This window comes from Cricetulus griseus, chromosome 2 (assembly GCF_003668045.3).
Source record: "Cricetulus griseus strain 17A/GY chromosome 2, alternate assembly CriGri-PICRH-1.0, whole genome shotgun sequence".
Taxonomy (NCBI): domain Eukaryota; kingdom Metazoa; phylum Chordata; class Mammalia; order Rodentia; family Cricetidae; genus Cricetulus; species Cricetulus griseus.
Window position 1 is genome coordinate 33,000,370 of NC_048595.1, and position 23,110 is coordinate 33,023,479.

Consider the following 23,110-nt stretch of genomic DNA (forward strand, 5'->3'; position numbering starts at 1 on the left):
ATTTTGTGTCATGGGAAGAAAATTGGTTACCATATGAAAAATTTTGCAAGCCATTAAAAGGCAAATGTGACAAGGAGAAAAACCAGCAAAATATAGAGGAAGTCACTGACAAGGACCAAATAAATGAATAATCAAGGAAATACAGATTGGTGTGGAGGACTATCAAATTCTAAGAAATACAATTTCGTTATCAAATTGGTAAAAACTTTAAAAACTTGATACATTCCACTGAAGGCAAGGCTGTAGGAAAACAAGAAAATTTATTTTGATTGATTTGATTTAGCCTTTCCTTAGGGCAATTTGGTGGTGAAATTCTAAAACGTTCCTATTTTAAAATTAGGAGACTCAAGGCCTAAGAGTTTAAGCAGTTTCCTTTAATTTAGAGTATCATTTAGTTGAAGACTACATTACTACTCCTAGGACTAAGCCTCCTAATTCCAGTCGCCAACCCGCTGTCTTTTGTAGCAATGTTCAAGCCTATCATAGGGAATTATTTTTTAAAATTCTCACAGGTCCGCGTTGAAACACTGAAGCTATTTAGAAGAATATGTGGCGGTATGGAAAATGTGTGTGATGTCACGTTCACAGAAAACATCAGGTACCAAAGCGTCACGATGGTTTTATGCTCTTAAAAAGATCCATTGTTTCTTATTTTATGTGTGTGAGTGCGTGTCTGCATGCAATGTATATATACCAGGTGCATGCCTAGTGCCTGTGGAGGGAATTGGATCCCCTGGAGCTGGAGTTACAGATAGTTGTGACCTGCCATGTAGGTGCTGGGAATTGAACCCAGGTCCTCTGCAAGAGCAGGAAGTGCACTTAACAGTTCAGCCATCTCTCCAGCACCCCCAGATCGTTTTCTGATAATCAAGGAGATACAAAGGATGTGAAATGTTGGAGAGACTTCGGGAGTCTTCTCTCTTCCTAAGAGTGTTGGCATTTTCAACGTCTTCCTCAGTGTGGCTTGAAAGATTCTGCCTCCTGTTAAAGGCTCTTCAGCAACAGCAAGTGGGCGGGCAGAGCTTTACTAGGGAACCCTCTGGGTCTCCCCTGCGAGAGCACACAGTGATCTGCACCTCTGAACTACAGCTATCCCCTTTTAGTTCAGTACACGTTTATCCAGCCCTTGTTCTCCAGGCATCTATGGTCAGTCCTTGGTGCACATTCTTTTCTTGAATCCTCCCACCTACTTGTGAAGAAGCCCCATCCCTCTGGATTGAGAACTTGGCATCACGGATAGTACATAACTTTGCTAGAGATGTAGAGCTAGCTAGTGGAAATAGGTGAGACCTGAACCCAGGTCTACTAAACTCCCAGTGGCTGCTTGAAGGCTCAGTGCCTCCGTGATGAAATGGTGGACTTGGAAGCCTCTTTGGTTATATATAAACCTAAAAGGGTGTCAGGGAGGCTCAGCATTAAGAGCACTTGCTGCCGGGCGTTGGTGGCTCACGCCTTTGGTCCCAGCACTTGGGAGGCAGAGGCAGTTGGATCTGCGTTCAAGGCCAGCCTGGTCTCCAGAGCGAGTGCCAGGATAGGTTCCAGAGCTACACAGAGAAACCCTGTCTCGAAAAAACAAAACAAAACAAAAAACAAACAAAAGCACTTGCTACTCTTGCAGGCTACCATTCTCTGGAGCCACATCAGGCCTCTCACAACCACCAGTGTCTCCAGTTAACAGGAGAGCTGACACCCTCCTCTAGCCTCTGAGGGCACCTGTACTCACGTGGCACACATGCCTCCCCTCATATATACGTAGAATTAAAAATATTTAAAGATGAAGAAAAGAAAGAGTTTCTGAGAATTTTAGTCACATTGTCACATGAGCATAAAGGTAGTGTCACAAGGGAGTGGGTAGTGAAGCTGGGCTTAATAGCATGTGTCCCTTGTTCCTTGAGTGGAACATATGACCTGGATCTCAGCCCCAGGTACTAGGTTCCTTAGCCTAAGTTCATCAGTCCTCTTTCGGTGTCTGTCCTAGTTCATATGGAGAGACCACCAAGTACCTCCGGCTCCTGGCTTCTCGGCTGCCTCCTCACTCTAGCCTTCCTCCAGCTGCCTGCTCCAGTGTCAGGTAGGCGTTTTGGATCTTGCTCTGCTTGGGATGTCCGAGACATCTCGCTGGAATTTGGTTCTTCTTGGGGTCCGTTTTCCGCTTCCCTAAAATGCTCCTCTTTCTCAGTCCCCCCCACCCCCAAGCCATCTCTTCAGTATCCTTCTCTCCTTTTGGTCTCTGTCATGCAGGGGATGCTGACAAGTACTACCACGTCCCACTCGGAGGCACAGCGGAGCTGTCCTGCCCCCTTTTGCTCTGGCCGGGCATGGTGCTCAGCGAGGTAAGGTGGCAACACCTGCCTCACACCCAGGCTGTCCACGTGCTCCGGGACGGGCAGGACAGTGATGAAGATCTGATGCCGGAATATAAGGGCAGGACGAAGCTGGTGAGAGATACTCACAAGGGAAGTTACACTCTGCACATCAGTAATGTTAGGCTCGAGGACCGAGGGCTGTATCAGTGCCAGTTCCGAGTCGGAAACCAGAGTCAAGAAGGCAACGTGACCCTGCAAGTGGCAGGTTAGGTTGGTTTGGAGGGGTTTGGGTTATTTGCATCAATTGCTTTGTCAGTTCTTCCTTCTCTAGTCCGATCTGCTCATCTCAACGAAGTCCCAACTAGTGTTTCTTTCTGAGAGGGGAAGAACCCTGGATTGTGGAAAACACTGTAAGGTGCAGGACCTGGATAAACACAGGCTTGCAGGCTCGGACAAGGGCAGCTTTCTCTGCTCCATTACCAAGAAACTCAGAACCAGGGCAGCAAGGAAAAGTCCTCAAGGACCAGAATTCCCAGCTGTGGCAAGAATTTGCTTCACGGTCCTTTCCCAGGTTCTTGAGTATTTAAAGGGCCAGAAGTCAGATACTGTTCCTCAAACTAGCTCAGTGTTTATTTATATTTCATTTTTTTGCTCAGTGATTTTTATAAGAATCAGTCTAACTCAGACCCAACCCAAGTCTCTGTGTTCGCTTCATGCCACTTCCATGGGATTACTTGATTATCTTTTAAAAGATTTATTTATTTTTATCTTATGTGTTTGGGTGTTTTGCCTGCATGTATATCTGTATACCACATGGGTGCCTGGGGCCCACAGACTCCAGAAAAGTGTGTCAGATTCCCCTTGGGACTGGAATTACAGACATTTGTGAGCTGCCAGGTGGCTGCTGGGAATCAAGCCTGGGTCCTCTGAAAGGGCAGCCTGAGTCATCTCATCTCTCCAACCTGATCATCTTTTGATTGTCATTTAGTTACATAAGAGGGACAGATTCATTTATAAAACACAATAGTTGGTGTACTCTTTTCAATCATGGAGTCCTTTGTGTGGGGGGCAAGTCATTTTCAAACAGGGACTGAGGTACCCCAAATAATCAGAATAGTATGGTGCTGGTATTGCCATGAATAGACCGTGAACTTCATTTGGATTGACTGTTTTACTTTATTGCGGTGGATAGAGCAGCTGTGGGTACGGATAAGGAAGGATAAGAAACTAAGCTCTGTTAACAGCCGTGGCTGTCCATCAGAGGAAGGGGTAGAGGGCAGGACATTGTCTAGGACCTTGCCTTTGCCAGGCCCCTGCCAGTCAGCTGGGTTGTCTCAATCAGGCAATCTGTCCTCTTCAGTTTTAGGTTCTGATCCCTTCATCCACGTGAAGAGCTATGATGCTGGGTGGATCCAGCTGGTGTGCCAGTCAATGGGATGGTTCCCAAAGCCCTGGACCGAGTGGAGAGACACTGAGGGTAGAGTGCTTCAGTCCCTAACGGAGGCCCACTCCCTGGATGAAACTGCACTATTCCAAACAGCAGTGTCCAGCAGAGTCAGGGACAACGCTGTGGGAAATGTGTCCTGCACTGTTCGTAATGAGGTCCTTGGCCAAGAGAAGACCACAATCATGGTTATTGGAGGTAATGCTGGGGTGCAAATCAGCTTGAGGCTCCTGAGAAGTGTGAAGGAAACTCCTACCTCAGTGGGACCTTTATAAAGAATTTTCAGGGGTAGGGAGATAGCTCAGTGGTTGGGGCACCGGAAACAGACACACATACATGCAAGCAAAACACCAATACACATAAAATTTCTTTTAAATTAATTTTTTCAAGTTTTTTGTTCTATGAATCATATCATATTACAGCTCTAAGAATGTATATTGAAAAAAAACCAAACAAACCTGGAAAAGTGGAGCATTTTGGAGAAATCAAAACAATGGCAAAGAATGTCATAAATTACAGAGAACTACTGCTAACGTTTTGGGGGTCTTGCTCTCGAGACTCACCTCCATGCACATGCCTTCTGAGGAGTGTACACATGCTATGTGTATGTGTGCATATTTGCACCTCTTTTCCTTTCTGACTTCTCAACTCATAAGCTATTTTTTGTCTATATCGTTAAGTATTTTTTTCATAAACTGATTTTGGGGAGTCAAACACTTTAACTGAAGGCTGTCTCTGGGACTCCAGATGCTTTGCAATTTCCACCCCCCATGTTATAACTAATGATGCAGTGGACATCGTCACACATATTTGGGAGCTGATTCAGAAGACAATCTAAAAAATAAACAGAACGGCTGGGTTAAAAAGCGTGAAGCTTTAAAATATGGAGTCATGTGATAAAATAAGCTGGTAAAGAATCCTCCTGGACATCTGCCAATCCTTTTCTTCATTCCTCCCTTTCTGCCCACCCCCTTCTGCTGCCTCTCCCTAGCCGATAAGAGTTTAAGATTACTTATTTAAGTCCTTCCCCTCCTGCACAGTCCCAGGGAATTAGGACTCTTACCATCTCCATTTTACAGATGAGTTAGCCCAGGTTGGGAAGAGGCTGGGTCTCTTGTCTAGAGCCATCTGGGACTCCCACCACTTATCACAGCTCCATTCCTTTCCTGTCTTGCCTCCTGGGATCACAGTCATGCAGCCTCACCCCTACACTTTTTCCTCCCTGTCTGGGCTTTAGGCCTGCTGCTATGGTCCAAAGACCTCGTATTGCCTGTCACTGCTGATGGTGGAGCAGAGTAGCTGGTCTGGAACCCACTGTTGTAGCCAAGCCTGTGGTTGCACAACAGAAAGGGATTGGGGAGAAGGCTGGCAGGACTCCTGGGGGACTGCTGGTAATTATTACAAAGCACACATTCAGGACTTTGAGGCCCTAGAGCATTTGTTCATGGAGTTAAGAGGACAGGGTAAGCTTGTGGTTGAGAAGACTTTATGAGATGTGAACAGCCCATTTCTCTTTGTCATCCAGAGTTTGAGTTAACAAGAGAAGCAAAGAGCTTCATCAATCTTGGCAGGGCTCTCCCTAGAGGTGATGGAGACAGTTGGATGTGCCTGAGCCATCTGCCCTCCGAGGCAGGGAGCTGCTCTCAGATGTCTCCTTGAGTGTAGTCACTGTGGTCTCCCTTTCAGCCCCAGCTCCCGGAAGTCTGTCCTCTCCAGCCGTGGCTCTCTCTGTGGTCTTGCCTATCTTGGGGCTCCTCATCCTTCTTGGCATTTGGCTCATCTGTAAACAAAAAAGATCAAAAGGTAACTTGCTGGTAAAGGAGCTGTGAGGGTGCGGGTGTGAGGAGTGAGGGAGACTGTGACTGCTCTGGGGAAAGATCAACAGAAGCAGATGTGGACATGGCATTACTGCAGGAGGGAGACCCTGCGAGTTGAAAACTGGGACGGTCATAAACCAGGGACCCACATGGCAGAGGGAATGGACTAAACTGCAGAGAGCCCCTAAGTAGAGCTAGGAATTCTCATCTTTTGAGGAATTAGATAGGAACCAACCCTGGCAGCTTTCTAATTAACTAAGATATTAGAGTCCTCTAATCAGGAAATCCAATTTATTCACTTGGAAAAAAAAATCCCTTATTAAAATGGTCACATTTCTTGGGCTCTTGATTGCAAAGGATTTGGAAAGTTACGTAACCCACCATCTCTTCCCTCATTTGATGGTGTGAAGACTCTGATCTTTTCAAACAGCCATACACCTATATTGGCAAGGGGGTCAGTCCTATGCAGATGGCTTAGGCCATGTTTGGGCAACAGCGTGTGTTGGAAAGTGCTTCCTAAGCTGAGCTCGCCCTTCCTCTCTCCTTTCTAGAGAAGCTTCTCTATGAACAGGTGATGGAGGTAGGTAAGTATCCAGGCAGGGCTGGGGGCGGGTGGGGGGCACGCTTTTGTTTTGTTGATTTCTGTACCTCCAGGACTCACAGAACTAAAGTTCTACCACCCTCTGTTTGTGTTGATGGAGGAGTTCAAAGCTTTTATCTCCAAAGCAGTGGTAAAGCACTGACTGGGGTTCTCAGAACTGTGCTTTGAAGAGGGCGCTTTGGCTACTGTGTTGTGAAGAGACCAGAGGAGTAAGACAGCACATGCAAAACAGATTAGGGTTCCATTTTTGTGGTTCAGAAGAGAGGTGATGGGGTGGAAATGAAGATGGCGGAGTTGGGAAGGTTCAAGAGCTGACAAAACCAACAGGGACTCAGGACCTTCCTCAGAAATGGCCAGGAGTCTTATTTGCTTTCCCTTTTCTTTGTCTAGAAAATCTTCTGGAAGACCATGCCAAAGAAAAAGGTATGTACAGAATGAGAAGCAGGAAACAAGCATGACATTCTTTCTACTTACAGTAAATGCCAGCAGACCCTCCACAGTGTTAGAATTTAGTTTCCAGTGTCAAGGGGCAATGGAGTTGGTGGCGGTGGGTGAGGAGATGCCAATGCTCAAAATGCATGAGTGCCCCCTTCACCAGTCTTTCTAGCAATCATTTTAAAAGAAGGTCTGCTTGTGACTGAAACATATATGAACAAGGTTACAGGGGATGCATGAAAAACTCAGGAATCCCATGACCTTGACATGGAGAGAGGTAGTGTGATGTCATGGAAAGGCTGCAGGCTCTGGGGTCAGCAGTACTTGACTCAGCTTGCTGGTCTGCCATATTGTGGCCTTAAATTATTCAGTCTTGCCCTGAGCTCTGGATTCCTCCTCTGTAATATAGGGATAGTAAGTTCCAGTGTTAAAAGACAAAACATTTCAAAAGATCTGTCACAGTGTCTGGGACTCCTTTCTCTCAATGCCACTTTACCATCATTAATTGGATTAATGTGTACTGGGGTCCACCCAGGACAAAAGACATGCTTTTGAAGTCTTTCGGAGAGGACACATCACTGGCTTGATGGCTCCTAGTCCAATGATGTTAGATTCTGTGCCCTACCTCACTTCTCCCCAACCTGGAGTTGGAGTGTGGAGTGTACACTGTGGTCATGCTGGCTGTTCTGCCCAAGAGCACAAAGGAACAGGGTTGTGTGATGGCAAGGGACACTGACTCAGAAGTCAGACACACTTGAGTTCGAATCCTGACTCCTTGGTCACTTACTAGTTAGATGACCTTGAGAAAATTTCATGTCCTTGTGAACCTCAGCCCATTTTCTTCAAAACAGAAATAATAATTCCATGCATGTCATTGCTAAGAGGCTCCTCATCTCTCTGTGTAAAAGCGGGACATGGTAAATGGAAGCAGTTAGTTGTGGAAGTGACAGGCATACATCCTAAGCTCCTGAGAAGCTGTGGCATATTCAGCTTCATTGTTCCAAGCCCAGGAGCCTACCCTGTGTCCAGCCCTTGGCTGGGTGGACTCAGATGGGTAACTCTGATTCTCTGGCAAGGATAATGCTAGGCTGGGGAACATATGGGCCAAGTGGGCCCTCTAGAGAAGCTAGAAGCACCTGTGCAAAGCATAGGAAGCATATAAATATTCCAAACTTCCCGGGACCCCGGGTTGTGGAAACAGTGACTTTGGAGAATTGCTCTAGAGAATTATAAAGTCAATCCAGTGAGTGAGTCAGTGCTAGGCCTTTAGCTACTTTTACACCTTAGATACTGTAAACAGGAGGCTACAAAAAGGCAGTAAGGTACTGTGCATGTGTGTGCATGCACTCTCTCTCTTTTCTCTCTCTCTCTCCTCTCTCTCTCTCTCTCTCTCTCTCTCACACACACACACACACACACACACACACACACACACACACACACACACACGCACGCGCGCCTGCACGTTCTAGTATTATCAACATGGAAACAGACAGAGGAAGTGAAACCAGACAGAAACAAAGGAAAAGGAGGACCAAAGGTCAGCTTGCTGGCAGGAAAATGACACAAGTTCCAATGGACTCTTGAGTCTGACCTTCAAAACCAGGGATTGGATTAGGAACTGATGGAAGCAGCTCCAACTTTTTCTTCATAGGGTGGCAGCGTGGTAGTCTATTCAGAGCTCCAGGGTCAAGCTCTGGTCACTCACTCTTCTCTCTCTCTGGTTTTCAGGAAGACTCCACAAAGCCCTCAGTAAGTTCTGGAAAGTTCTGTTGCACCACCTTATTTCTGCTGCCGTCTCTGCTGCGGGCTGAGTGACTCAGTTTCACTATGTGGGCAGGGGAACAGGGTAATTCAAGGAGGCTGAGGGTTTCCTGGCTCTTGACAGCCCCATTGTGAATGCTCTTTGCTTTTCTTTCCTTCACAGCACTTATGTAGCTTCTAAGTGGGAACTGTTTTACCAAAATGTGCGCCTCTCTTAGGCGAAGCCATCTGGACATCCTTTACATTCAGGCACAGTATTCCATTAGGCAGGGTCTATGGCAGTTGAATCCTGACTTAAATGTGACACAGCCTTCTGAATTCTCAGCCATTTCATCCATGGGAACCAATTTTTAACATTTAATAATAACAAAAACCTGCCAGGCATGGTGGCACATACTTTTAATCCCAGCACTCAAGAGGCAGAGGGAGCCCTATCTGTGATATATAGCCTGATATATACAATATCAAACTCCAGGCCAGCAGAGCTGCCTAGTGAGACCTTGCATCCAAAACAAACCAAAACCCACCACCACCAAACCAAAAAAGAAGAAAACAAACAAAAAACTGAAGGCATGTGACATGTCTACATATTTTACATAGAGAAAATATACATGCAAGATTTAATAGGGATTTGGTGATAGTTTTACATAAGCTTATATTTTATTGGATAATATCTTTACACACTTCGCTTATATTGTCACCTACAAGTGTGACATGTAGTATTTATTGGACCTGTAGGTGCAGCACGAATCTAATTGGTCTTAATATTAAAAACCCAGAGTCAGATATTAGAGGGTGAAAGCTGACAGATCAGAGAAGTTAAGCAGCCAACCACTTAAGTTCTTACCTCTACAAAATCCTCAGACTGAAAGGGCCGAGATCCAGTCTCCACCTGCCTTATATTCCTGTCTACACTTCCCTAGTGCTGGGATTAAAGGCATGTGCCTCCCAAGTACTGGGATCAAAGGCATGAGCTCCCAAGTTTATGGGATCAAAGGTATGAGCCACCATTGCCTGGCCTCCTTCCTCTGATCTTCAGGCAAGCTTTATTTGTTAGAGCACAAACAGAATATCATCACATGAAGTTGAGGTTTGGCTCACATAGGAATTTGGGGATCATCTGTCATATGTCTGGGCCACGGCTGGGAGCCATGTCACTATTGCAGACATCATTATGGGGGAAGTCCCAGGACATGGCTGCTTCTAACCATGCTATGGGTGTGAGGGACCAAAGCATTGTGAGTGGGTAATTGTCCTTTTCTGATGTGTTCACTGTTTTTATTCTTCAGAGAAACTCCGGAGTGAACTAAGTAAGTTTCCCACATTTTTAAAATGTCTATGCCAACTTATCTCCTTCCCTGTAAGTCCAGTGACAGACAGCTCACCTCCTGTTTCTTCTCCCCCAGAGTTGAAAAGAGCAGCAGCCAATGCAGGTGAGACACTCTTGCCCCCATTAGGCTCTGCCCTCTGGGCTGCCTCTGTTTCTACTCTGCTTTAACAACCCTGCCTTTGCTTTTCAGGCTGGAGAAGAGCCCGACTGCATTTTGGTAAGTTAAATCAACCTTACCGGTTTCCATTTCAGAGTCCATCTTTCTCAAACTCTGTCACTTAAGTTTTCATCCCGTTCCATTTGAATGAAGATTGTAAATTGTATTTTGACCAAGGATCTGTAAGCCAAATAAACCCTCTTCTCCCCAACTTCCTTTTGGTCATGGTGTTTCATCATAGCAATAGTAACCCTAACAGGAGGATAGGGTATATTTGACTTACAGTTTATGGTTAATCATCAGGCAAAGCCAAAGTAGGAATCTGGATGCATGGGGTATGCTGCTTACTGGCTTGCTCCCTATGGCTTGTCCAGCCTGCTCAGGACCACCTGCCCAGAGGTGACACCACCCACAGGCGGCCACATCAACCATTAATCAAGCTTTGACACATCAACTATTAATCAAGAAAATGAACCCAACAGATTTTCCTACAGTTTAATCTGATGGAAGCATTTTGGTTTGTTTTAGTTTTTTTTTCAAGACAAGGTTTCTCTATGTGGTCCTGGTTATCCGAGAACTTGCTCTGTAGACCAGGCTGGCCCTGGAACCCACAGAGATCTGCCTGACTCTACCTCCTGGGATTAAAGGTGTACGCCACCACTGCCCAGATGGGAGGAATTTTTTTCTTTCTTTCTTTCTTTCTTTCTTTCTTTCTTTCTTTCTTTCTTTCTTTCTTTCTTTCTTTCTTCTTCCCTCCCTCCCTCCCTCCCTCCCTCCTCCCTCCCTCCTCCCTCCCTCCCTTCCCTCTCTCTCTCTCTCTCTCTTTAAAGATTTATTTATTTATTATGTATACAGTGTTCTGCCTGCATGTATACCTGCAGGCCAGAAGAGGGCATCAGATCTCATTACCATGTGGTTGCTGGGAATTGAATTTAGGACCTTTGGAAGAGCAGACAGTGCTCTTAACCCCTGAGTCATCTTTCTAGCCCGGGAGGCATTTTCTTAAATGAGTCTCCCTCTTCTCAGATTACTGTAACCCTGTGATTCTCAACCTTTCTAATGCTGCAACCTGTAATACAGTTCCTCATGTCGTGCTGAGCCCGACCATGAAATTATTTCGTTGCTACTTCGTAACTAACTTTGCTACTGTTATGAATTGGAATATAAGTATCTAATATAAAGGATATCTGATATACAACCCCCAAAGGGGTCTCGACCCATGCATGGGTCAAGAACCACTAGTCTAACTTGTTATTAGGTTGACAAAAACTAACCAGAACAGGGTCTAACACCCAAGTGTAGATTTTTGTGTGTGTGTTTTGTCTTTTTGAGGAAGTCTAATTCAGTTCTGGCTGGTTTTGAATTCTCTCTGGGGCCAAGGATGACCTTGAGCAACTGATGCTCCAGCCTCCTCTCCCCAGCACTGTCGTGTATCACCCCATCTGTTTTACATAGTGCTGGAACCTAGGGCTTCAGGCACACTGGGCAAGCTTTCTGCCTGCAAGCAGGTGGTCAGGGAAAATCAACCCAAACCAAATTAACGATAGATTGCAGACCTCCAGAGTATCCTTCCCTCCAAATCTACCTGAAGATTCCTTAAAACATAAATTTCTCTTCTCACCTCTAACTCTCCACAGTGGTGGTGACCTTGGACCCTGACACAGCACATCCCAAACTCATCCTGTCTGAGGATCGGAGATGTGTGAGGCTGGGCGACAAAAAGCGGCCTGTTCCTGACAACCCTCAGAGGTTTGATTTTGTGGTCAGCGTCCTCGGCTCTGAGTCCTTCACAACTGGCTGTCACTACTGGGAAGTATACGTGGGTGAGAAGACCAAATGGATCCTTGGAGTGTGTAGCGAGTCTGTGAGCAGGAAAGGGAAGGTCACAGCCTCACCTGCCAACGGCCACTGGCTTGTGCGACAGAGCCGTAGGAATGAGTATGAAGCTCTCACGTCCCCGCAGACCTCCTTCCGTCTGAAGGAGTCCCCAAAGTGTGTGGGGGTTTTCTTGGACTATGAAGCAGGGGTCATCTCCTTCTACAATGTCACCGACAAGTCCCACATCTTCACCTTCACCCACAGCTTCTCGAGCCCCCTTCGCCCTTTCTTTGAACCTTGTCTTCATGATGAGGGGAGAAACACAGCACCTCTAATCATTTGTACTGAACTACAGAAGTCAGATGAATCGATTGTCACCAAACAAGAAGGAAAAAGCCAAGCTAATGGAGATGTGTCCCTGACGGTGAATCCATCCTTACTGTCTCCTCAGGGTTCTAAGCTTTTCCCAGTCAATGATACCTGGCCCTCTAACCTTGGCCCTGCCCTGCAGGGGTTCAAGGCTCCTTCTTTGTAGGGCTGTGTCCTGTGATTCACTCACATGAGCACCCTGGACTCTGTCTCCTGGCCCAGCACCTGTTTCTTCAGTACTTCATGTCTTTGACTCAAATCCAGACCCTTCTGTGGTACCACCTTTCTCCCAGGGCTCAATTCTGAACATTGCCTTTTAATTCTTCTAGAGACTAGACATTTCCGTTGCCCTGGTGGGTGCCTTCTTGTAATGAACACAGCTGAATCAGTAGAGGTTTAGTAGGAGACATTGGTTGTATCGAAGCAGCGTTCAGTGCAGGCTCAGGGGACAGGGCTCTGGACCTGAGGGAACCCTGACAGGAACTTCTCAGTGTCAGCCTTCTCAGTGGGTTTTCACTTGTGAAGCTATGCCCCAGACCCTGACGTCTTCTTCCATCAATGACTGTTCTTCTCTTTTCTGCCCAGTTCAGGCTGCTAACTCCCAAAGCCAGCTCTTTACAAGCATGTCTTGTAAATCACGCATCCCCCTTTCTTTGGACTGAAACAGAGATGTCAACACCCCCATAGTTTTCTATTTTCTTCATGCTTGTTTATAGCACTGGCTGTAGACATCCACAGTGTATGTTTTCAACAGCTGTTTTGAAATGGAGACATCCAGACTGTACATGTTTTCAAAAACTAATTATCTTACATGATGACCAGGAACCATAAAGTCCCCCAAAACCTCAACATAGGCACGGGGCTGGTAGGCACAGCTGTAAACAAAGCAGTCCAGCTGTGTGGCCTTGAGCAGATGAGTTACTCTGCAGTCTATGGCTCTAGCCCTTCTGATAACCTCATTTTTCAGTGAGAAAAATGGCAGTTTGAGCCATTCACCTCAATACACCCACAAGACCATTACTCTTCAAGACTTGACAATAGCCTCTGAGTCAGAGATTACTGATTTCAAGAAAGCTGACAAGACATCTTATTTCTGGGTATGGTAGTGCACATCTTTCATCCCAGCAGGTGGATCTCTAAGTTTGAGATGAGCCTGGTCCGCATAATGAGTTCCAGGACAGCTAGAGCTGTATGGTGAGACCCTGTCTCACCGCCCCCCAAACCATATAAGACATCTTATCTGAAAGAGTATAAGGTGAGACTATAAAACAATGAATTCAGGGCCGGAAAAATGACGGCTCCCTTAAGAGTTTGTACTGCTTTTGCAGAGGACCTGAGTTTGGTTTCTGCCCCCTATTGGGCAGTTGACAACCACCTGGAACTCCAGCTCCAGAGGACGAGGTTACCTCTTTTAGCCTTCAAGGGCACCTTTGACTCACTGCACATAACTATACATACATACATACATACATACATACATACATACATACATACACACACACACACACACACACACACACACACACACTTTAAAATGTGGATTAGAAAAAGAAGGCAAGGCAATTTCAAGTAATACCAGATATGTGATTCAGCCTATTTGTGGAGTTTCCCATCAATTTGCAGGTGGGAAGGCAACTGGACCCCTCTACAACTAGATCTGTTACAAGTTCTTTCCAATAGTGCCTGTATTAGCTTAGGGTTCCCTAGAGAAACAACCAACAGAGTGTGTGTGTGTGTAGTGAGGGGTGGGGGCAGAAAATGAATAAATATGAGACTGGAGTAGGCAGGTTGGAGACTTAGAAAGCCAATGTTTTAATTCCAGTACAAGGCAGGGAAAGAGCTGATGTCCTGCCCAAAGCCTGACAGGCCACAGAACTGGTCTGAGAACTTCCACTGGTTGGATGGCTCCAACAGGAATTAAGGAGGGTAACTGCTTTACTCAATCTACTGATGAAATGTTAATCTTGTCCAAACTACCCTCACAGGGACAACAAATATAATGTCTAATGAAGTATCTGGGAACTTTGTGACCTGGTCAAGGTGACACATAAAATTTGCCATTATGGGGCCCAGGGGGAATATTTTGTTTGTCTTTGTACAGTTATTAAATACAACTTTTAGTATTTATTGTTTGGCATGTTGTCTTCATTGTGAAGGAAGTTGTGGAGAAAACACATGATGGGTTGGTTTCTGAATAGCTCAGCTTCTGTTCAAGCAAACTTCAGACACAGTTCATAATAAACCCAGTTTTACTCCAGAGTGTGCCTTCTGATGTTTTATTTTTTATCAATTTATAAATTAATAGTGTATAATGGATACTTATATTTCACACACATCTTCAGGTCCAAAAATAATTGCCTGAAGAGCCAATCCTAAAACTAATGCATACTGGTCTTACCTAGTGAGAAAAGTTACCAACAGAAAGGAGAGCTATTTGTGGAGGCAGGAAATTATCTATCTATCCACTCATCTACTCCTTACAATAGTTGTGTCAGGGATTTTATACAAGAGAGAGCTGGGATTATAAAATTTGTCATTCTCTTTTTTTTTTTCAGTGTGTGTGTGTGTGTGTGTGTGTGTGTGTGTGTGTGTGTGTGCACTCATGTGCAGGTGCCCAAGGAGGCCAGAAGAGGGCATTGGATCCCTGGATCTGGAGCTACAGATGGTTATACGCTGCCTTATGTGAATGCTAGGAATTGAACTCAGGTCCCCCGAAAGAGCTTAGGTGCTCTTAACCACCGTGCCATCTCTAGCCCTAAACCTTTTCCAGCTCCAAAGACAAGCATTGAAAGACCATGCAAACACAAAAAGCTTGTAGTTATTTTACACATTCAATTAATCTCTACACTCTTTATCTTGCAGGCTCCTAATCTTTGTTTTTCAAAATAATACTCAAAAAGCAAAACAAAACCAAACCAAATCCAGCTCTGAATACTTTACTGGTCTACTGTATCCAGACTGATGAGATTATTGAGTTAACAGAGGATCATGCAGGACACAGAAAATCCCTGTATGGGCCACTAGCCAACCTGGTTGAAGGTCAGTCCTTGGACGGGGACACTTAGCTTCTTGGGCAGAAAAAAATCCGAATACTTATCTTTAAACTTCTTTCCAAGTACATGTTCTTTTAGTTTTAAACTATAAACCTTAAACTAAGTGCGAGGCTTCTATCGAGGGCCACCATTTCAAAAGTGAAACAGAAAAGAAACCTTAGAAGTGAAGACAGCTTCACAGCTGAAGCAGGCAAATGTTTTCAGAGACACAAACCGCCTCAGGACTACAACTCCCAGAATGCTGTGCCATAGACCAATGTTTATTGGCCGTAGAGAGGAAGGATGTTCCCAGAATCCAATCCTGACGCGGAGGAGGCGGGTCCTCTCTGGGTTCCGGCTCCGGCTCCTTCCCCCGCCCACCGAGGCGGCGCTGTCCCTGACCGAGCTGCGCGAGTGAGGTGGGTCGCGGTTGTGCTGAGGTGACGTGGGGGGAGGCGGACGCGACGCGCGGGGCGCTCCGAGCGTGGCCCCTTCGCTCTTGCCAAGGGCTTGGAAGCTGCTGTTTCGCTCCGCGGGTTCCAAAGGCCACCGGGGCTGTGCGTCCCTCCCCCGTGATCCTGTCCGTGTCTTGGGACGGCCCAGCCTTGCTACCCTCCTGCCCTTACTGTTGGCCTTGGACCGCTCCGTGCCCCTCCCATACACCGTGCCTTTAGGGTCGCCCCTCGTGCTCTTCGACCTCCAGCCCCAAGCTCATCGACATCTCTGAACCCAGCTCCTGCCCTCCAGGACGCTGTAGCCAGACTCCTCCAACTTTCCCCTGCCTTCCCACCAAGACAGCCTCTTTGGACACTTCTGCAGCCTTTGTCCCCTCTCCCTGACCACTTCAGACTCGGGCTCCTTTGATGTTCTATCTCTGACCCGCTATGTAGCTCCTTATTCTCCACACCTTGCCCCTGGTCCTTCTAAGGCACCCGCGGTGCCCTTGACTTGTACCCAGATCTGGAACTTTTAATCTTTTAGACCACAGCTTGGCCTCTCCCCTCTAATCCAGGTTCTCATCCTTCATTTATGATCACCAAGCCCCGTCTTCTTGGCTTGTTCCTAGAACTGGTCCCTCCTCTGCACGCTTGCTCCAGACTTGTGCTGCTGAGCTCCAAGGAAGAAAACCCAATATGCACAAAGTCTCTTCTCCCTCAGATCTTTGAAGTGTAATGTGAATATGACCTTGTATTTTAGCTGCATTGTCTTTACAGTCCGTAATGGACTCCCTCCTTGTACCTGCCAGTCCTGGTCTTGCTCTTCCATCCATCTTGCAAGTCATAGTTCAAATACTACCTCTTCAATGACAGTGTGCTTCCCTGCCCGCTTCAGAGGAATATCTCTGTGTGGTCCTAACTGCCATAGCACCATTTCTCTTCTTCCTTTTCTCCCTCCAGTACTGGTGTGAAAACTTCAGCTTTGGAGTGGTGAGTTTAGGCTTCAGTTTAGTTTTGTCGGCGTATAGGCTTTCAATTACTGTGTGCTCTTGGATGAGTGACTTAATTTTTCTGAGTTTCAGTTTCATCATTTATAAAAAATAAGTATGAAAAATGAATAGTTAAGCCAGACATAGTAGCACATGCCTTTAATCCCAACACTCATGAGACAGAGGCTGGCTTAGTCTACATAGTGAGTTCCAGGACAGCCAGAGCTACATAGTGAGACCCTGTTTCCAAAAAAAAAAAAAAAAAAAAAAAGGAAAAGGTGTAAAAATGAATTGAGATGATGCATATGGAGTGCTCATCTGTAGGTCTAATGTTTTGTAGGCCTTTTAGAAAATGTTAATTGTTGACTCCTGTACATGTGCTGTGTGCTGTGATGGGCCATGAAGAGTGGGTACAGATGTGTCTGAGGTGTTCTTTTTTGTTTGTTTGTTTGTTTTTTGTTTTTCGAGACAGGGTTTCTCTGTGTAGCTTTGGAGCCTATCCTGGCACTCGCTCTGGAGACCAGGCTGGGCACAAACTCACAGAGTGCTGGGATTAAATGCATGCAGCACCAACGCCTGGCTGGAACTGAACGTTCTATATTGTGTTCATGATCAGTTTCATTCTCTTGTGTCATAACTGGATGAGGGTGGTAACCATAATCTTAAACCTTTTTAAAATTGTATTTATTATTTATTGGGGGGGGTGGCGGTGGGAGGGACACACACAAGCATCACAGCGTGTATGTGGAGGTCAGAGGACAACGTTCAAGGTCAGTTCTCTTTACTGTGGGTTCCAGCCTTGAACTCAGCTTGTCAGGCTTCTGTGGCAAGTGTTTTTAACCATAGCTAATCACTCTTATTGGTCCCATAATCCAACCCTAAATCATTTTACTATTTACAAAGAAAAAACCCATTTATTTACACACACTCTCTCTCTCTCTCTCTCTCTCTCTCTCTCTCTCTCTCTCTGTGTGTGTGTGTGTGTGTGTGTGTGTGTGTGTACTTGTATTTGCCGCAGTATGCATTGGGGTTCAGAGGACCTCTTGCAGGAGTTGGTTCCTGCCTCCTTCCATGTGGGTCCTGGGATCAAGGCAGATTCAGGCTTGGCCACTAGTGTCTTTACTTACGGAGTTATTTTTCTACCTCAGTTTTAAAAATTGTGTATGTATTTATGTGCACCTGAGTATGTATGTGCACCGCATGTGTGCAGGTGCCTGTGGGACCAGAAGAGGGCATTAGATCCTCTGGAGCTTGAACTACAAACAGTGGTGAGCTACCTGATATGGGTACTGGGAACTGAATCTGGGTCCTCTGCAAGAGCAGCAAGTGCTCTTAACCCACTCTCCAATCCCCAACTCAGTCCTTTTATTTATTTGTTTATTGAGACAGAGTCTCACTATGTATCTCTGACTGTTCCTCACTATGTAGGCCAGGCAGTCCTTGAATGCACAGAGATCCGCCTGTCCCTGCCTCTCAAGTCATGGAATTAAAGGTGTGTGCCACTATGCCTGGGCGGTCTTTTTACTCTTATATTTACCCAGCATTCAGCTTAGGTAGAGACATGGTAAAATAGGATCTCAGCAGGTTTTTTTTTTTAATTTTATTTTTTTTTGTAATTAATTGTTTCTGGTTCAAATTAGGAACAAGCTTGCTTCACATGTCAATCCCTTCTCCCTCCCCTCCCCCTCCCCTCCAGCCCTCCACCTGCCCCCCACCCCATCCACCCTCCACTCCCCAGGCAGGGTAGGGCCCTCCACAGGGGCTCTGCAAAGTCCACCACATCATCCTGGGCTGGGCCTAGGCCCTACCCCATGTGTTCAGGCCAAGAGTGCATCCCTTCATGTGAGATGGGCTCTCAAAGTCCCTTCTTACACCAGGGAAAAATACTAATCCACTACCAGGGGCCCCCATAGTGTGGAGGCCTCCTCATTGACATCCATGTTCAGGGGTCTGATTCAGTCCTGTGCTGGCCTCCCAGACATCAGTCTGGGGTGATCAAAGCAGTTTTAAAAGAGAGTGTACACTTGGGCATGGTGGCACATGCTTTTAAATCTAGCACTCAGGAGGCAGAGGAAGGTGATCTTTGTGAATCCAAGGCTAGCCTGGTCTACACAGAGAGTTCCGGGACAGCCACAGCTACATAGAGAAACCTGCTTTTAAAAAAAGTTAAAGAAATTAATGGAGGCCACATAGCTCCTTGTATATAGATCCTAAAGTTCTAGGTAGAGTCAATAGGGGCAGAGAGTAAAGTTCTCATCCATTTACTTTCTCATTCAAAAAACAAAACAAAACAAAACAAAACAATTGAGCACCCAGCCTTGTGCTGTAGCAAGTTACTACAATAATAAGTATAACATTCTGTTACAAAGAAGTGAGCACAAATCAGGAGATTTTTTTTTTATACCACTAATTATTTTGATGTATCAGAGGAATTTACATAACAAGTTAGAGAAATCAGGAGATTTCTAAGGAATTGTGGGTGAGAGTAGACTCAAGAAAGCATGGCAAGCATTCTGGTTATACTTCTGATGTGGCTGTATCTGATAAGGATGTGTATGTTGTCTGTGTGACTGATGTCAGTATGTTGGTTGTATGTGTAATATGAATGTGTATGTAGTATGTATAGCTGTTTTCTGTGTTTGGTGTGAGTATGGCTGTGTGTCATATAAGAATGTAGCTATGTATGTATGTATGAGTCTGTGTGACGCAGAAGTTGGCACTGATCTGTCATGACAGACAGAGCTCACGTCCTATAGTAGGTCTTGTTAACCAGTTGGTAGACTATGGTAAGGTATAGAGAGGAATGGGTTAGCAGAGCAGTAAGACTATTCGGAGTTGGGCCTTGTAAGTAACAACTTCTAGTTATTTATGTTCATTTCAGAACCAGTGAATCGATGGCTACTTGACAGGAAGAAATTTATCTCTAAATGAAAGTACCTTACTTAACACATAAATTTAGTCTAGAGTGCCGTTGTTTAATGGTGTTAAGAAGAGTGACATTCAGATTGTACAGAATACATCTGTTAGCTGTGGGTGGCCTTAAATATCTGTGAAAGTTTGTCACTTGAAAGTTAGGAAGTAAATAAAGGCATTTACAAGCATTCCGGTTAGTTGAGGTTATTCTTGGGGGAAGTATGTATCGCTTCAACCGGAATGCAAGATTCTCTGTGGTCTGATGGCTTGACCCAAGGAATAAAGGTGTTGAACATTTGTGTTCATTCTCAGGCTTCAGAGATGGGCAGTGAGAAGGAGCAGAGTCCAGAAGCACACCTGCCTGAGGAAGGGGAAGCAGGGAAGCCTTGGAGAGTGGATGGCTCAGAGGGTTCTCAGATTGCATATGGGGAGGAACATGGGCAGACAAGCCTGTCGAAGGGGCTTCAAGGAACACACCCCAAAACGCCATGTCAGAAAGTCACTGCCCGAGCTGGGGGCCCTGGGAAGCCCATTGCCTTTTCAAGCCCAGAGGCGGATGAGAAGCCTTTTATATGTGTGCAGTGTGGCAAAACCTTCAACAATACCTCCAACCTCAGAACACACCAGCGGATCCACACTGGTGAGAAGCCATACAAGTGTTCAGAGTGTGGCAAGAGCTTTTCTCGAAGCTCCAACCGCATCCGGCACGAGAGGATCCACCTGGAAGAGAAACACTACCAATGTGCCAAGTGTCAGGAGAGTTTCCGGCGGCGCTCAGACCTCACTACACACCAGCAAGATCACCTGGGACAGCGGCCATACCGCTGTGACATTTGTGGCAAGAGCTTCAGCCAGAGTGCCACGCTGGCTGTCCATCATCGAACCCACCTGGAACCAGCGCCTTACATCTGCTGTGAGTGTGGGAAGAGCTTCAGCAATAGCTCCAGCTTTGGGGTGCACCACCGTACCCACACGGGTGAGAGGCCTTATGAGTGCACCGAGTGTGGGCGGACTTTCAGTGATATCTCCAATTTTGGTGCACACCAGAGAACACACAGAGGGGAGAAGCCATATCGGTGCACTCTGTGTGGGAAACACTTCTCCCGAAGTTCGAACCTCATCCGACACCAGAAAACACACTTGGGTGAGCAGGATGAGAAAGATTCTAGCTAAAGGGGAACCCTGCTTAGAGAGTGAGGGAGAGCATATAGTCCACCTTGACAGAAGGAGGCATTTAGCACCTGCTGCAGCCACCTTGACTGCAAACCCTTCACTTTGTAGAATGGTCCCTTGTTGCCTTTGAAATCAGGAAATCCTGCCTCCTCCCAGGCAGTTTCTTGCCTTGGAAAATCAGAGTGCCCAGTCTTCACCTCACTTCCTCAGGGGTAGAGAAAGTGGGATACGCTCAGGACATGCTCTTGTCATTGGGGCATCAGTCCCCTGGCTTTTTGGGAAGTGCCTGAGATGGCGTCACTGTCTGCAGGCCCTCCAAAGCCATCTAACTTCAGATACACTGCTGTGGCCTGTGAGTTTCTACCTGCTGTACCTCATCCCATATCAACTTGTAGAGTCCTAGGCTGGGGGGTGTGGCCCTCCTATTGAAGGGGCTTGTGGTCCTTCAGTAAGAATGGATAGGAAGCCTCAGGGATCCATAATCCAGGGACCCTCACATTCCCCATGTTTGTTACCTGTCTTCCTACCCCAACTTGCATCTGTCTCCTCAATGATCACCAGTAAAACACTTCAATGAGAAGAACCTGTGTGCTTATTTGGAGATGTGGGGATCTGGGGGGATTGTTCAGGGCAGCCTTTCTGCAAAGGAGTTGAATTCAGAGACAGATGGTGGCTCCTCTGAAATGAGAAGGACAGCAGGCTGAGCCTCTGGAACTTTAAAGAGGAGGGGAGAGGAAATGAGTCAGTTGAACATCCACTATTGGCTGTTGGTTGTACCTGCTGTTCTTTATCTCATTTGGTTGCCACAGAAACCCTCAAGGGCAGAAGATGAAACAATCAAAAGTGAGGTTACTAGGTGTGTGTGTGGTGGTGGGCCAGTGTAGACCCTGACCTCTAGCTAATCCATGTGCTTTTCACATGTGCATTGTTGGCTGCAGAGGGACGCTGGCCTAGAATGTTAGTGTGGCCTCTTGATACAGTCTTGACCTCTTAGATCTTGGAAATCAGTATCAAAATGAGGACCTTTCAAACTTCAGATTATTGATTGAGCACTTTTGTGGCTAGGAAGAATGACAGTGGCAGGGAGTAGGGGATTGGGGATATGGTAATGTGAAAATTCTTAAAACCCAGGATGACAGTGTGCCATTAATGTCAGATTCAACCCTACCTAGAGCTTGGACAGTAAGTTGCCTGGTTTCCTGTGCTCTGATTTAGGCCTGATGTCATATGGCAGTTTCTCACATGGAAGTTTAGTGTTCACCCAGCTTTCCTTTATCAAATACAAACACCCATTCATATCTCTTTTGTTAATCTGGGGTCCTGCCTTCAGGATTAGGAGTGCTCTTCGTTTGGGTCCTATTACCAGAATGTGATTCTGGTACCAGAATTGGTATTGGTATGGCCTATGACTTAATCTAACAGATGGGGACTCTGCCACTCAGCCTTTCTGGGATATACCAGGAACTTTACACTCAGATGAAGGCACCCTGGGAGGAAAGAAATATATCCACGTTTCACAAAATGGAAACAGGTTGCCAGGGACAGTGGCTTGTCCAAGACAATGACCACAGATTGAATCTACTGCCCAGTGCTTATAAATTTGATTAAAACCATAGAAGATTGGGCTGGCAAGATGGCTCAGTGAGAATTGCTTGCTCCCAAGCTCGGTGACCTGAATTTGATCCCCACGACACACAAGTTGGAAGGAGAAAGCTGATTCCTGTAAGTTACTTTCTAACCTCATTTGTACCATGGCACACGTGTATACACACACACACACACACACACACACACACACACACACACAAAGTAAATGTAATTTAGTACATTTAAAATGTAGACTTCTCAAATGGTTCCCTTACCTTTAAAGAGCACTTTATACAGTTTGCAAAGCACTTATGTTTCATACACCTTTCTTCCCTATTTCTCCTTTTTCCTTCCTCTTCTCCCTCCCACTTCTCTTCTTGAACTGTGTTTCCAAGCTTACCCTAATTTAATACATGAAACCCAGCGTATGCATATGCCTTTACTCCCAGGATGTGAGAGGCAGGGGCAGGTAGATCTCTATGGGTTCAAAATCAGCCTGATCTACATATTGAGTTCCAGGACAACCAGAGCTACACAGTGAGACCCTGTCTCAAGAAACAATACAATACAAAACAAACAAACACAAAAAACCTTAGGCATGTAATTCGGCATAATATGAATGTCTATTGGCCCCTGAGCACATGGAAGCATGCTGCTGTAGTGCTAGAGTGCCTGCAGTACTGAAGTTGACACCAGAGGGCGGAAGAGATTATATACTCCTAATGCTAATGAGAAAAAATACCTCCATCCAGAAGTGGTGGTACATGCTTTTAGTTCCAGCACTTAGGGACAAAGGTAGGAACATCTTCGAATTTGAGGCCAGCCTGGTACACATAGTGAGTTCCAGGACAGCCAGGGCTATGTAGAGAGAACCTGTCTCAAAAAAAAAAAAAAGTGACATCTCCAAAGCATTGGAAGACCCCCCACACACACACCCC

The 23,110-nt window shown here is 45.9% G+C and overlaps 2 protein-coding genes across 5 annotated transcripts; both read left to right on the forward strand.

Annotated features, from left to right (window-relative positions):
• Positions 1–1,978: 1,978 nt before the first annotated feature.
• On the forward strand, positions 1,979–14,293 carry Ermap (erythroblast membrane associated protein (Scianna blood group)). 3 transcript variants are annotated; one of them, XM_035439666.1, is made up of 11 exons: positions 1,979–2,071; positions 2,242–2,571; positions 3,667–3,948; positions 5,437–5,553; positions 6,119–6,151; positions 6,559–6,591; positions 8,335–8,355; positions 9,657–9,677; positions 9,774–9,800; positions 9,888–9,914; positions 11,492–14,293. In XM_035439666.1, the coding sequence occupies exons 1-11, from the start codon at positions 1,984–1,986 to the stop codon at positions 12,205–12,207; spliced, it is 1,695 nt and encodes a 564-aa protein (XP_035295557.1). In that variant the 5' UTR covers positions 1,979–1,983; the 3' UTR covers positions 12,208–14,293. The 3 variants fall into 3 exon arrangements, with proteins under 3 accessions (XP_035295557.1, XP_035295558.1, XP_035295556.1); XM_035439667.1 differs by having other exon boundaries at positions 3,673–3,948; XM_035439665.1 differs by lacking the exon at positions 3,667–3,948 and having other exon boundaries at positions 1,984–2,071; positions 2,233–2,571.
• A 1,101-nt stretch (positions 14,294–15,394) lies between these two features.
• On the forward strand, positions 15,395–21,165 carry Znf691 (zinc finger protein 691). 2 transcript variants are annotated; one of them, XM_027399079.2, is made up of 2 exons: positions 15,395–15,492; positions 19,725–21,165. In XM_027399079.2, exon 2 carries the CDS (start codon positions 19,734–19,736, stop codon positions 20,583–20,585), a length of 852 nt encoding a protein of 283 aa, XP_027254880.1. In that variant the 5' UTR covers positions 15,395–15,492; positions 19,725–19,733; the 3' UTR covers positions 20,586–21,165. The 2 variants fall into 2 exon arrangements, with proteins under 2 accessions (XP_027254880.1, XP_035295559.1); XM_035439668.1 differs by lacking the exon at positions 15,395–15,492 and adding an exon at positions 15,624–16,500.
• Positions 21,166–23,110: the final 1,945 nt, after the last annotated feature.